Here is a 14,841-nt window from a genome sequence, read left to right on the forward strand (position 1 = left end):
TGGTGGTCACTTAAAAGTACTGCAACTTAACATGTGGAATTCCGCCATCTGGTGGTCACCAAAAGCAGTGCAACTTAAAATGTGAAATTCCGCCATCTAGTGGTGACTTAAAAGTACTGCAACTTAAAATGTGAAATTTCGCCATCTAGTGGTGACTTAAAAGTACTGCAACTTAACATGTGAAATCCCGCCATCTGGTGGTCACTTAAAAGTACTGCAACTTAAAATGTGGAATTCCGCCATCTGGTGGTCACCAAAAGCAGTGCAACTTAACATGTGAAATTCCGCCATCTAGTGGTGACTTAAAAGTACTGCAACTTAAAATGTGAAATTCCGCCATCTAGTGGTGACTTAAAAGTACTGCAACTTAACATGTGAAATCCCGCCATCTAGTGGTCACCAAAAGCAGTGCAACTTAACATGTGAAAATTCGCCATCTGGTGGTGACTTAAAAGTACTGCAACTTAACATGTGGAATTCCGCCATCTGGTGGTCACCAAAAGCAGTGCAACTTAACATGTGAAATTCCGCCATCTAGTGGTGACTTAAAAGTACTGCAACTTAAAATGTGAAATTCCGCCATCTAGTGGTGACTTAAAAGTACTGCAACTTAACATGTGAAATCCCGCCATCTAGTGGTCACCAAAAGCAGTGCAACTTAACATGTGAAAATTCGCCATCTGGTGGTCACTTAAAAGTACTGCAACTTAAAATGTGGAATTCCGCCATCTGGTGGTCACCAAAAGCAGTGCAACTTAACATGTGAAATTCCGCCATCTAGTGGTGACTTAAAAGTACTGCAACTTAACATGTGAAATCCCGCCATCTAGTGGTCACCAAAAGCAGTGCAACTTAACATGTGAAATCTCGCCATCTGGTGGTCACTTAAAAGTACTGCAACTTAACATGTGAAATCCCGCCATCTGGTGGTCACCAAAAGCAGTGCAACTTAACATGTGAAATTTCGCCATCTAGTGGTGACTTAAAAGTACTGCAACTTAACATGTGAAATTCCGCCATCTAGTGGTCACCAAAAGCAGTGCAACTTAAAATGTGAAATTTCGCCATCTGGTGGTCACTTAAAAGTACTGCAACTTAACATGTGAAATTCCGCCATCTGATGGTCACTTAGAAGCAGTGCAACTTACCTTGGGATATTCCGCCATCTAGTGGACACTTGAAATTACTGCAACTATACTTGGGAATTTCCGCCATCTGGTGGTCACCTAAAAGCAGTGAAACTTAAAATGTAAAATTCCGCCATCTGGTGGCCACTTAAAATGACTGCAACTATACTTGGGAATTTCCACCATCTAGTGGCCACTCGAAATTACTGCAACTATACTTGGGAATTTCCGCCATCTGGTGGCCACTTTAAATTACTGCAACTGAAACTGTGAATTTCCGCCATCTAGTGGTCACTTAAAATTACTGCGACTGTACTTGGGAATTTTTTTTTTTTTTTTAGGTACTGCTAATATTCTTTGGAAATTCCGCCATATAGTGGTCACTTGCATGCATTTGAAATACTACAAATACAATTTTTGAGAAAAAAAAAAGATAGAAACGAATGCTTTTAAAGGTCCAAAAAAGTACACAACAAGTGGAGCGATTGTAACCCATAAATACTGCAAAAACATTCCTTATACAAAGTGTGACATTTTTTGTAAGTACTAACATGACTAGATGATTGCAAAATACTTCCATTGTTGTCAACAGATGCTCCCCTCGTGTAGACAAGTGTTACAGTTGGTTTAGCCTTAAGCTTTAACAAAGAGTACAAGTGGTGATTAAGAAGAGAGTAGCTGTCAGAGCTGGGAAGAAATGTAGGCCAATTGTAATGACCTCCATGTGGCCGGCTAACATTGTGCTGTAACAGCCAGAGCAACCTTTCCAGCCAAAGCATTAGTCATGGCACTCGTGTATGAATTGCATATCTTTTGTCATCTATTCATTTATCCTGTGTTATTGTGCTACATGTGTGTATGTATCATGTCATTTACTTGAACAAGTCTTCCTACCTGTGAAGAACGCCGAGGCCATGTTGTTGATGGTGTGCCAACACGGTTACATGAGTCCTTCCCCGGGGGCCGACAGACTGCTGATGGACGCAAAAGGTTGAAGCTCCAGAAAATGGCGTCTTGTGCGTGCAATAGGTGAAACAGTCCACTGGAGAACGTATGGCATCACATGACGATTTGGAGCTCATGTTGAGATGGATGCAGAGGGATCCCACGGGCTGTTAAGCGCCAAGCGGCTTTTCATCTGTAACAGAAGTAGGAAGATTATCTGCTATTCCTTTGCTGTAATGAAATACTGAGTTTTATGAAATTCATTACTGCATTGAATACTTATTGTAATGATGCGGTGTTTAGAAGTGAGTTTTTTTTTAGTCGCCATTAAAATAGACCGAATAAGGGTGAAGGGTTATGAGTGTTTTCTCTTCCGTTGTCACAACGATGCTCAAAGATGAAATCAGCGGCTTACACTCACCTAAGAGATGCCTCGCCTCTGATGGCAACAGGCACGAACTTAACACGCCATGCACACGACTTAACCAGGACATCAAGGGATTTTCACGTCAAAAGAAATATTTAAAAATCAACCACTTTTAGCTTCAGTTGTCATTGACTATGACGAGGGTAGCGAAATATACTTTTAATAAATCGGTGTCAATTTGGGCCAAAGTCGTTGACATTATGTTATGGATTGCAAATGAACCGGTTGAAACAATTGCTTCCGTTATTTGGAGCATGCTGCGCGCCAATTACAGTCCCTGACAAAAGTCTTGTCGCTTATCCAAGTTGTAGGAACAACAAATAATAACTTGACTTGTAGTTGCTCAATTGGAATCAGAAATGACTCATATGAAAGGCAAAGCCCTCTACATGATGCTTTTTATATCAAAATAAAGTTTTGTACCATTCATTGAGTTTTATCATTTCATTAGGACATAAAGGTCAGATTTTGCTTGGACAAAAGTCTTGTCGCATACAAAAAAATGTAGAAATAATACATATACTTAATTTGGAATACACAAATATGCTACAATAACATCAGAACATAAAGTCATTGTACCTTGGAAAAAAGAATGAATATTGTGTATGGCTTCCATGAGCTTGGAGGACTGCATCCTTACGTCTTGGCAATGACTCAAATAACTCATCTGGAATGGCCAAGAAAGCAGTCTTGCAGGACTCCCAGAGTTCATCAGGATTTTTCGGCTTCATCTTCCAAGCCTCCTCCTTCATCAACAACCAACAGCCTGAAATATCAAGAAATTCTCGCTGCCCATTACATTCCAAACCACAAGAAAGGGCAAATTCTGCTTCCTTCTCATACTTCAGCCTCCACATCCAAGTTCCTGAAAGCCAAGAAGGTCAAGGTGCTCCAGGATTGGCCAGCCCAGTCGCCAGACATGAACATTATTGAGCGTGTCTGGGGTAAGATGAAGGAGGAGGCTTGGAAGATGAAGCCGAAAAATCCTGATGAACACTGGGAGTCCTGCAAGACTGCTTTCTTGGCCATTCCAGATGAGTTATTTGAGTCATTGCCAAGATGTATGGATGCAGTCCTCCAAGCTCATGGAAGCCATACACAATATTAATTCTTTTTGCAAGGTACAATGACTTTATGTTCTGATGTTATTGTAGCATATTTGTGTATTCAAAATTAAGTATATGTATTATTTCTACATTTTTTTGTATGCGACAAGACTTTTGTCCAAGCAAAATCTGACCTTTATGTCCTAATGAAATGATAAAACTCAATGAATGGTACAAAACGTTATTTTGATATAAAAAGCATCATGTAGAGGGCTTTGCCTTTCATATGAGTCATTTCTGATTCCAATTGAGCAACTACAAGTCAAGTTATTATTTGTTGTTCCTACAACTTGGATAAGCGACAAGACTTTTGTCAGGGACTGTATGTCCACAAAATGACGGCCTCGGCTTCAGCTCGTCAACTTCGACATCGTTTATGTACTGTGTATTGTCCTATTGTCGGAGCGAAACGCCACTATTCGTGCTTCAACGTGACTTGAAACTTTGATACTGACCTTGTAGCATTGCTTGTGTGGCGTCAGAGTTAGATGGCAACTCCGGTGTTCTCCGTCAGGGTGTTGGAACGCCGACTCGATACCGAATGAAGTTGGCGCCAATGAAAACGATGCTGTTGAAAGACAAACAGTTTACTTGGGCACATTTTCACGGTCGTGGCGGTGTTAACTGTCAGTATTTTCAGCCCCATACCGTGGTAAGGGGCGGCCTGATTTCGTCTGGGAAAGAAACACGGTTGCCTGCTGCTTCCCGGCAACTTTCTTTTTCCACTACCCAGCAACGAGAGAACACACGAGATCCCCGCACTTCCTGGTTCACGCTCAACCCGGCCGACATAGCTGGCCAAACACATGCCTGTAACAGTGTTGAAAAGTAGAAAAAAAACAAAGCGATACACATGTTACATATTCTCAAGCATTTTCAATATATTCTCAAGCATTTTCGATAAAAAGTTTCAAAAATCACGTCTATTAGTTTTACAAACAGTAGTCGATGAATGTCCAACGGAGGTACGACTATGGCCTAGCATTTTAGCTTGAACATATACATCGTCGGTTGTTTTAACACGGCACCGATGTTGCAGCGTTTTTGACATCTCAAAACATGAAATAAACACGTACTTACGGCATTCCCTGTAGAATACTTGAGCTTGGCTGCAAACAGATTGACACAGCGTGATTGGGATGGTCGGCGCCATGTTCCGGACGAAACCAGGAAGTGCAAACAGGAAGTTTCAGCGCGGATGTGACGTCGTGTTTCACAATGATTTTACACACTATAACAAGACTAATAATACTTTCTAAGTACTTAAATACTTTCTAATACTTTCGTGAAGCACCTTGGGCACCGTTCGTAGGGTGCTGTGAAAAAAGAGTTTTTATTTGATTAGTTGTATTTCACGTAACGTCATCGCTGACTGGCGGATCAGTACGGTGGCCTGTGACGGACATACATAGATGAAGTTGACTGTATTTGGGACTGACAAGTGTATGTTGAGAGCACACAAATGACACATGATACAAATAACATAGCCAAGATTGATATAAAAATAATTTTTAAGGAGAAGAAATGAAAGAATTGAGGCCCTTAATTGACATCCTCCCTCGCCCGCATCATAATCAGCAGTTCCTTGTCCTCTTCATAATGTAGAGTCGATAGGCGCACATCCCAGCGTGCTTTGCGGGACTGTCTATGAAAGAAATATCTGTTAAATTACTTGTTTTAAGCCACGTAAATAGGTTATTCTTGCACACGACTATCCAAGTCTGTTGTAGATATATATAGAATAGATATATTGTGTTGATGTTTGATGGGGTTTTTTCATGACACCCTAACCCTAAACGTTATGATGGGCAATCATATACTGTGTTTTGTCAACGGTGAAGTTGTGGCTAATGTAAGCTTTGTCTTACTCTGCTGAAGATTGCGGCGGCGGCGGCGGCGGCGGCGGCGGCGGCGGCGGCGGCGGCGGCGGCGGCGACTAGAGAGCATTATGAAGACGGCGGCGACGGTGACGGCGACGCGAGAGCATTAGGAAGACGGCGGCGACGGCGACGAGAGAGCATTATGAAGACGGCGGCCGCCGGCGACTAGAGAGCATTATTAAGGCGGCGGCCGCCGGCGACTAAAGAGCATTATTAAGGCGGCGGCCGCCGGCGACTAAAGAGCATTATTAAGGCGGCGGCCGCCGGCGACCAAAGAGCATTATTAAGGCGGCGGCCGCCGGCGAGCAGTCTGCAGCGGCCGGCGAGGAACGGAACCTGGGGCGGTGCCGGGTGGCGGCCGCCGGTGTCCGCGGGGCCGCCGCCCATGCGGGGCTCGGGCCGAGGCGGGGCCGCCGCCGAAGCGGGGCTCGGGCCGAGGCGGGGCCGCCGGCGAAGCGGGGCTCGGGCCGAGGCGGGGCCGCCGGAGCGGGGCTCGGGCCGAGGCGGGGCCGCCCATGCGGGGCTCGGGCCGAGGCGGGGCCGCCCATGCGGGGCTCGGGCCGAGGCGGGGCCGCCCATGCGGGGCTCGGGCCGAGGCGGGGCCGCCGGAGCGGGGCTCGGGCCGAGGCGGGGCCGCCCATGCGGGGCTCGGGCCGAGGCGGGGCCGCCCATGCGGGGCCCGGGCCGAGGCGGGGCCGCCGCGGGAGGCGGGGCCCGGGCCGAGGCGGGGCCGCCGCGGGAGGCGGGGCCCGGGCCGAGGCGGGGCCGCCGCGGGAGGCGGGGCCCGGGGCGGGGCCCGGGGCGGGGCCCGGGCCGAGGCCGGGCCGCCGCGGGAGGCGGGGCCCGGGCCGAGGCGGGGGCGGGGCCCGGGCCGAGGCGGGGCCGCCGCGGGAGGCGGGGCCGCCGCGGGAGGCGGGGCCGCCTTCGGCGGCCTGGACCGAGGCGTGGCGTGGCTTGGCCGCCGGGTAGGCGTGGCTTGAGCCGTCTCGGGACCCCAGCGAGGGCGGGGCCTCCGTGGGCCGCCGGTGGCAGCGGGGCCGTGAGCGTGTGGGATCCTCGGGCCGTGGCCGGTGCAGCTGGGCGCCAGGCCACAAGCAATTTCATCAACCCAAACTGCAAAGTTGCGTCACATTGAATGGCAAGGTCTTAACATCCTTGCAGACCTTCTACCACAAAAGGCTGACAAATACTATAGGTAGCCCTGCGACTGTACTGTCCTTTATAGGAGTCTATTTTACTATTTTCTTGTCATTTGGTGTAACTTACAACCTTTGTGTGACTATGTATTCGTATATGTTCAAACTTTACATTCCATGAGATAAAACTGAACCTTTCTGTCAATGGGCTGACATGGAATTGCCTTTTGTAATCAAAATCGTTATTCCTTTTGTCCACTACAGGCCGCCATAGTGATGAATACAAATAAAGCTTTGATGCTGTCAAAACATTATGGCTGACTCAACTGGCTGTGTCTCATTGTAGTGTGTGCATCGGCATGTCCTACTGAAAAAAAAATTAACAATTTAGCTCACAATGGCCAGTTCCCTTTAAGGAATAAACTTTTACAACACATGAGATTTAACTGGACACTTACATACAATATCCAACTGATAATTTATGTTGGCACACAGGTGAAAAGAAGAAATTAACTGCAAAAGACAGTACAGAAGCATAGTTATACAAACATCATGACTTTGCCAGGTGAAACAACATTTCCCGGGTTAATCAGGACCTGTTGACATGAAAACACCATTGAAAATACTCCATTTCTTCAAATCGACTGACCTAATGCTAAAATATAAGAATTCCGACCGCTATGGTTAAGACAGACAGCCATCATCATGGCAATCGGAATGATTTCTTGTATCTTTAATGGTTGCTAATCCCTCAACTCAACAATCTACCAACCGGAAATGAATGAATGTTTGTAACCTCTGGCCACCTCTGATGGAACAAACTGTCTAGTCTGACTGCCTATAGGGGCGGAGTTCAACTTGTTCCATCATCGTTGAGATGGAAGACCGATGGAGTAGGAGGAGTTGCTTGGGAAGGTAAAAACACTGTCAGATAGGGTGATGAGTCTGAGGATGAAAAATGAAGGTGCGCTGTTCAATGTTGTTAGCGGGTATGTCCCGTGAGCGGGATGGGAGTTGGAGGAAAAAGAGAAAAACTGCCTGGACGCCGATGAAGTCTTACAGAGCATTCCTGGAAGGGAAGGAGTTGTCATCGGGGCAACCTTGAATGAACCTGTTTGTGCAGGACATACAGATGATGAAGAGGTGATGGGCAGGTTAGCTATTCGGGAGAGGAACGCAGAAGGACAGATGGTGGTGGACTTTGCCAAAAGGATGGAAATGGCTGTAGTGAATGCTTTCTTCCGGAAGAGAGAAGAATATAGCGTGACCTGTAAGAGCGGGGGTAGGAGTCCACGGGTAGACTACATCTTGTGTAGACGCTGTCATCTGAAGGAGATCGTGACTGCAAAGTAGTGGGAGGTCAAAGTGTAGCCAGACGGCATAAGACGGTGGTGTGTAGAAGAACCCTCACGGTGAGGAAGACCGAGAGGGCAAAGGCAGAGCAGATGACCAAATGCTCAAATCTGAAACAAAAGTGTTATAGGACTTTTAGGCAGAAATTGAGACACGCTCTGGATGGTCGGGAGGTGCTTCCTGGATGACTGGACCATGAATGAGGAGGTGCGGGACTGTATACGGCCAAAAAGGTTACCTAAGAAGAAGTGGGACATGGAGAGGACTGAAGAGAGTAGAGGGGGAGTACAGAGAGATGAATGCTAAGGTGAAAGTAGAGGTAGGAAAGCCAAAACAAGAGGTCTATGATGACTCCTACGCTAGCTTGAACAGTAAGGAGGGAGAGATGGATCCCTACAGGTTGGCGAGGCAGAGAGACGGACACGGGAAGGGCGTGCGGCAGGTTAGAGTGGTCGAGGATAGGAATGGAAGTGTACTGACAGATGCCGGTTATGGGTTGGGAGGATGGACAAAAAAAATTTCAAAAGTCGATGAATGAGGAAAACAAGAAAGAAGGAAGAGTAGAAGAGGTATCTGCTGTGGACCTGGAAGTACCAAACATTGGTAAAGAGGAAGTGAGAAAAAAGAGATGAAGAGTAGGAAGGCACCAGATGGTAGTTATGGCATAGACTACTTGAAGCTAGGCTAAGGGCAGAGGTCACCATGTGGGAGCAGCAGTAGGGTTTCATGCCAAAAAATAAAAAAAGAGTACTACAGATGCTGTATTGCTTTGAGAATGTTCATAGAGAAGTACAGAGAAGGTCGGAGGGAGCTGCATTGTGTCTTTGTAAATCTGGAGGGGGAAACATCAGAGGCCACACACTCCTGCATCCAAAGACACAATTATGCATTGCGCTCATCAAACACCTTTGCCGCTACGCCCCCCCACCCCCGGTGCAGATATGAGGATGCTGACGTTCTCGTTGGGATGGATAGGATCGTGAACAAGTTCATCTGAAAGACATTACATGTTAGAGACCTTGGATATAAAGTCAGAGAGGACAGACTGAGATGGTTGGGACATGTCCAGAGTAGAGATAGTCAATATATCAGTAGAAGGATTCTGCCGGGTAGGAGGCGTACAGGAAGGCCAAAGAGGAGCTTTATGGATGTAGTGAAGGAGGACATGAGGGTAGCGGGTGTGAGAAAGACACATGCGAAAGACAGGGTTGGATGGAGGCGGATGATTTGCCGTGGCGACCCCTGAAGGGAAAAGCAGAAAGAGAAGAAGAAAAAGACACATATGCACACATATACACATCTCAAATTAAAAGGGACAAAATACAAAACACTCAAATATGAAAAAATATATACAAATTATAATTCTGTGTACCGATATGGACCCGACTGAAGGGGGTTGGACATCGGTGCCATACGGGACGCGCCGCGCCCGTACTCACATGATCCAACACAGGAGATTTGTCCCTCGGGAGTGACATTCCCTACTGGATGGGGCGAGTGCATTCCCTGGTGCCCCTTGGAGGAGGCGTGGGCACTCGGCCCTACACGCCTCACTCCAGGGGGTGATTTCCATCCATCACACACATCGTGTGATGCCGGGCGTGATGACACAATGGAAGAGCACAATGTCGCCTTCATCAGGTTTATTTGAGCAACTGCAGGAAACAACATTGTGATGCATCGTTTCAAAATAGGAATGCCATCTTAAAGTGCCAAATCATTACAAAGAAAAAGGTTGCAAAAATATTGGTGGTTGTCTCCATACTTTTAAAGCATACAAATTCTTGGTTACATTTCAGAGAACAAAGTTACAAGTTCACGACTGAAAGCGCAAATGCTACAGCACTGCCAGCTCGTGTAGCTCGCTCCTCGACCCTTGACAAATACCATCGTCATGCTAACGTGGATCTTTACTTGTCATGGCTCACGGTTTGGCACAATGTAAACAACACACGTGAATAAAATCTCATCTCTACGTGAAACAAACATCTTTAAAATAGATTCTCCTTTCGTTTGGAACTATTTACACACTCACACTATGTACATGTTTCAAGGTCAGCCACTCCATACGCGACCTTTACAAACGGACACGCCTGAGTTTTACAGCAAAGACCGGCCGTTCACGTCTACTTTGAATGTTTCTATGTTGTCCGGCAGGAGGCTTCAACACCCAGCGAGTTTCCTGAGACTACCTGTGATGCTAACAGGTCAAAATACTTCTTCTAAATCAATCTGAAAACACAAGGAGGCCGATCTTGTTTCAATATGACAACGCTAATTGGTTAACACTTTGAGCATACGGGAGGCGCTGTTACTCACTATCAGCCCTGGCTCGCCGACAGATATTTTAGTCAGCGGGTAAATTCATCTACTGATTCATTTCTTTCATTCATGGACTCGGAAGATTAAACAGTTCATACTGTCCGGCCATCCGTTTTTTACACCGCTTATCCTCACTATAGTGGTGGGGGTATGCTGGAGTCTATCCCGGCTGTCTTTGGGGGCGAGAGGCGGGGTACACCCTGTACCGGTGGCCGGCCGATCACAGGGCACGTATCGACAAACAACCGTTCCCACCCACATTCATACCTATGGACAATTTGGAGTGGCCGATCAAGCTAGCATGCTTTTGGAACTGGGGAGGAAAGCGGATTACCCGGAGAAAAGCCATGCACAGGGAGAACATGCTAACTCCACAAAGAGATGCCCGAGCAGAAAATCAAAGCCGGATCTTCTCGCTGTGTGGCCTACATGCTAAACACTCATCCGCCGCGCGGCCCAACATTCATACCCTGTGTCATGTGTATTTTGGAATTGGAATTTTGTCATCTTTTGAGACGCCTGTTTAATATTTGGAAATGAATGACTTGAATCCAGGACTGGCCGCAGCAGAGCCCCGCCAGGTGTCGACTAGCAGACGTGTGATGTCATTTAGCGTTGCAATGAGACAACGTTTAAAAAAATATCCCTCTGTCTTTGTTGATCGAAATGATCCAAAGACAACAAGGGAAAGAAGAAAAATAAGTCTTAATCATCATCACAAAAAGTACACAAAACCTGGGAGCCCTGAGCGTCGTCGACATGCTTGGTTGACACCAGACGTGCATCGCCTCCTGTTATTGCACAAGCGCCGCCCATAGAGTGTCACGGTACACCTTCCCAGACAGAAATGACTAAACATTTGTTTACTTCTCTGCTGTCCTCCTCATTCATTAAGAAGAAAGACACGCCCCTGAGGTCAGAGGTTGACCTTTGAAGAGATAAATCAGCCATCACTAGGCTCACCTCATCAGCTGGGTGGAGGTCAAACTGCGACTACATGTCGTCTGTGGTCAGGAAGGAGACAAGATGGCTGCCAAGCTTCGCCTGATTGGCTGCCTGTTAATAAGCTTTTAACGTGTTCGCTGAGAGGGAGGAAGAGGAGGTGGGACGCGTCCTGGCATCTCTACGTGTCTCTGGGCTCCAGTTTGCAGGACAGGTCGAAGAGATGGTTCTGGTTGTCGATCACCTGCAGCTGTCGCACGTACGCTTTGGTCTGCAGGTGGGATGGCGACGTCTCCATATCCATGGCTACCAGAGGTGTCAAAACTTCATTAGCATTTATATTGTATGTGTGTCTGTCTGTGTGTGTGTGTGTGTGTGTGTTACCCAGTTGTCCACTACGGTATCTTCGTATGCTTCGCACCATGTCGGCAACTTTGTGCTGAATACAAAAAATGGCCAAAGGTAAATGCCACCATGTACCAACAACTGCAAAGCATTTTTTTTTTTACCATCTTGTCAAAATTGACCAGCTGGCCGTGAAAAGTCTTACAACTCTCATGAAGAAAAGTCAAATCTGACAAGGAAACAAAAGAACAAATGTTGGTACTCCACACCTCAGTGTGCTTGTGCATGTGCGTGTACGTGTGCGTGTGCATGCCTTTAAGCAGCAGAGGAGTGAAGGGGATGAGTGGAGGTCTCAGACTGGTGATCAGGTCTCTGTAGAACTTGTGATTTCTGGAAGGATCCTGAGGTTTTACAAAAGAAAAGAAGACATCAGACGAGGGACGAAAAACAAAAACAACATTGAGTGAAGAAAAATAACCTCACAGCAATGCTTTCAAACTGCTGAAACTGTTTCCGGAACTTCCCTGGAAGACCCTGATGTGCGCACGTACATAGGTACATACGCACGCACACACACACACACACGCACGCACGCACGCACGCACCCTAACCCTAACCATCAACCCAAGTAATGCACACATACAAGGAAATCCAAACATTTATGTCCATAAATTAAGTTATGTGTAATAAAGTGAAATGGCACAGGGAATAAGTATTGAACACGCGTACTGAAATTTATTTAATACTTAGTGCAAAAACCTTTGTTGGTGATTACAGCCTCAAGACGCCTCCTGTATGGAGAAACCGGTCGAATACATTGCTCAGGTGTGATTTTGGCCCATTCATCCACACAAAATGCCTTCAAATCTTCAAGGTTCCGGGGGTCTCTTCTGTGAACCCGGATCTTCAGTTCTTTCCAAAGATTTTCAATTGGATTCAAGTCTGGTGATTGACTGGGCCATTCTAGCAGCTTTATTTTCTTTTTCTTCAACCAGTTGAGTGTTACCTTGGCTGTGTGCTTGGGATCGTTGTCTTGCTGAAAGATCCACCCTCTTTTCATCTTCAGCAGCCTGGCAGATGACAGCAGATTCTGATCAAGAATGTCTCGATACTTTTCTCCAGTCATTATTCCTTCAATGATATGAAGTCTACCGGTACCACATGCTGAAAAACAGCCCCACGCCATGATGCTCCCACCTCCAAACTTGACTGTTGGTATGGTGTTTTGGGGGTGATGTGCAGTGCCATTTTTCCTCCTAACATGTTGTGTCTTATGACATCCGAAGAGTTCAATTTTGGTCTCATCTGACCAGAGTATGTTCTCCCAGAATGTCATGGTTTATCCAAATGTTGTGTCGCAAACTCCAAACGAGCTTCAACATGCTTCCTCTTCAAAAATGGAGTCTTGCGTGGTGTGCGTGCATGGAGGACATGGCGGTTGAGTGCATTACTTATTGTTTTCTTTGAAACAACGGTACCTGCTGATTCCAGGGCTTTCTGAAGCTCTCCACGAGTGGTCCTGGGCTGTTGGAGAACCCTTCTGATGATTGTTTTGACTCCTCTGTCTGAAATCTTGCGAGGAGCACCTGGCCGTGGCTGGTTTATGGTAATGCCGTGTTCTTTCCACTTCCGGATGATGGCCCCAATGGTACTCACTGGAACTTTCAGAAGTTTAGAAATGCGCCTGTAACCAATGCCTTCAGTGTGTTTTGCAACAATAAGGCTGCGTAGGTCTTTGGACAGCTCTTTGCTTTTACCCATCATGCAATGCTTCTTGTCTAACACCTTGCTGGTGAGAAACCTTTTTAAAAGGCATTAATCAGGACTAAACCGGCTGATATTACTTTGCACTAATAGGGGACAGGTTAACCTTCTAAATACTGACAGACTCCAGCTGCTTTCTTGGCTTTCCAGACCTTTTTACCCCTCCTTTTCTTCATGTGTTCAATACTTATTCTCTGTGCCATTTCACTTTATTACACATAACTTAATTTATGAACATAAATGTTTGGATTCTTTGTATGTGTGCATTACTTGGGTTGATGCCGACATCTGGTGAAAATTTCATGTCAATAGCTTGATTAGAAATATGTTTTTTGAGAGAAATGTTGACGTGTTCAATACTTATTTTCCCCGCTGTATAATGACCTCCATGTGGCCGGCTAACATTGTACTGTAACAGCCGGAGCAACCTTTACAGCCAAAGCATTAGTCATGGCACTCGTGTATGAATTGCATATCTTTTGTCATCTATTCATTTATCCTGTGTTACTGTGCTACATGTATGAAGGCCATCATGTCATTTACTTGAACAAGTCTTCCTACCTGTGGAGAACGCCGAGGCCATGTTGTTGATGGTGTGCCAACACAATTACATGAGTCCTTCCCCGGGGGCCGACAGACTGCTGAGGGACGCAAAAGGTTGAAGCTCCAGAAAATGGCGTCTTGTGCGTGCAATAGGTGAAACAGTCCACTGGAGAACGTATGGCATCACATGACGATTTGGAGCTCATGTTGAGATGGATGCAGAGGGATCCCACGGGCTGTTAAGCGACAAGCGGCTTTTCATCTGTAACAGAAGTTGGAAGATTATCTGCTATTCCTTTGCTGTAATGAAATACTGAGTTTTATGAAATTCATTACTGCATTGAATACTTATTGTAATGATGTGGTGTTTAGAAGTGAGTTTTTTTTTGGTCGCCATTAAAATAGACCGAATAAGGGGGAAGGGTTATGAGTGTTTTCTCTTCCGTTGTCAGAACGATGCTCAAAGATCAAATCAGCAGCTTACACTCACCTACGAGATGCCTCGCCTCTGATGGCAACAGGCACGAACTTAACACGCCATGCACACGACTTAACCAGGACATCAAGGGATTTTCACGTCAAAAGAAATATTTAAAAATAAACCACTATTAGCTTCAGTTGTCATTGACTATGACGAGGGTAGCGAAATATACTTTTAATAAATCGGTGTCAATTTGGGCCAAAGTCGTTGACATTATGTTATGGATTGCAAATGAACCGGTTGAAACAATTGCTTCCGTTATTTCGAGCATGCTGCGCGCCAATTACAGTCCCTGACAAAAGTCTTGTCGCTTATCCAAGTTGTAGGAACAACAAATAATAACTTTTTTCGGCTTCATCTTCCAAGCCTCCTCCTTCATCTTACCCCAGACATGCTCAATAATGTTCATGTCTGGCGACTGGGCTGGCCAATCCTGGAGCACATTGACCTTCTTGGCTTTCAGGAACTTG

General features: G+C 46.1%; 1 protein-coding gene and 1 long non-coding RNA gene across 11 annotated transcripts in view; both read right to left on the reverse strand.

Moving 5' to 3' along the window:
- The window catches only part of LOC131129610 (uncharacterized), a 5,470-nt gene extending 385 nt beyond the window's left edge, over nucleotides 1-5,085 (reverse strand). Inside the window, exons 1-5 of one of the 3 annotated variants that reach the window (XR_009129858.1) lie at nucleotides 4,686-5,085; nucleotides 4,254-4,415; nucleotides 4,061-4,173; nucleotides 2,022-2,265; nucleotides 1,149-1,226 (exon numbers count right to left, since the gene is read on the reverse strand). This is a non-coding gene — a long non-coding RNA (uncharacterized LOC131129610). Of the gene's footprint in view, nucleotides 1,227-2,021; nucleotides 2,266-4,060; nucleotides 4,174-4,253; nucleotides 4,416-4,681 lie in introns of all 3 variants that reach the window. The other 2 variants (XR_009129857.1, XR_009129856.1) reach the window with 2 other exon arrangements.
- A 4,517-nt stretch (nucleotides 5,086-9,602) lies between these two features.
- On the reverse strand, nucleotides 9,603-13,872 carry LOC131129941 (rap guanine nucleotide exchange factor-like 1). 8 transcript variants are annotated; one of them, XM_058073912.1, is made up of 7 exons: nucleotides 13,062-13,872; nucleotides 12,590-12,653; nucleotides 12,067-12,117; nucleotides 11,897-11,984; nucleotides 11,748-11,812; nucleotides 11,623-11,677; nucleotides 9,603-11,544 (listed from the first exon to the last, which is right to left on the reverse strand). In XM_058073912.1, the coding sequence occupies exons 2-7, from the start codon at nucleotides 12,641-12,643 to the stop codon at nucleotides 11,420-11,422; spliced, it is 438 nt and encodes a 145-aa protein (XP_057929895.1). In that variant the 5' UTR covers nucleotides 12,644-12,653; nucleotides 13,062-13,872; the 3' UTR covers nucleotides 9,603-11,419. The 8 variants fall into 8 exon arrangements, with proteins under 8 accessions (XP_057929895.1, XP_057929894.1, XP_057929896.1 ...); XM_058073911.1 differs by lacking the exon at nucleotides 13,062-13,872 and adding an exon at nucleotides 12,742-13,009; XM_058073913.1 differs by lacking the exon at nucleotides 13,062-13,872 and adding an exon at nucleotides 12,781-13,008.
- Between the last annotated feature and the right edge of the window lie 969 nt (nucleotides 13,873-14,841).

This window comes from Doryrhamphus excisus, chromosome 5 (assembly GCF_030265055.1).
Source record: "Doryrhamphus excisus isolate RoL2022-K1 chromosome 5, RoL_Dexc_1.0, whole genome shotgun sequence".
NCBI classification, from domain to species: domain Eukaryota; kingdom Metazoa; phylum Chordata; class Actinopteri; order Syngnathiformes; family Syngnathidae; genus Doryrhamphus; species Doryrhamphus excisus.

Excerpts from the sequence above, each read along its gene's own strand:
- LOC131129941 (XM_058073908.1), bottom strand. The coding sequence starts at position 12,919 with ATGACATTCTGGGAGAACATACTCTGGTCAGATGAGACCAAAATTGAA. Across the intron at positions 12,118-12,589 it reads ATCCCAAGCACACAGCCAAG|GGTCTTCCAGGGAAGTTCCG; the intron begins GTAACACTCAAC and ends TGCGCACATCAG. Across the intron at positions 11,813-11,896 it reads CACTCCTCTGCTGCTTAAAG|ATTTGACTTTTCTTCATGAG; the intron begins GCATGCACACGC and ends TTTCCTTGTCAG.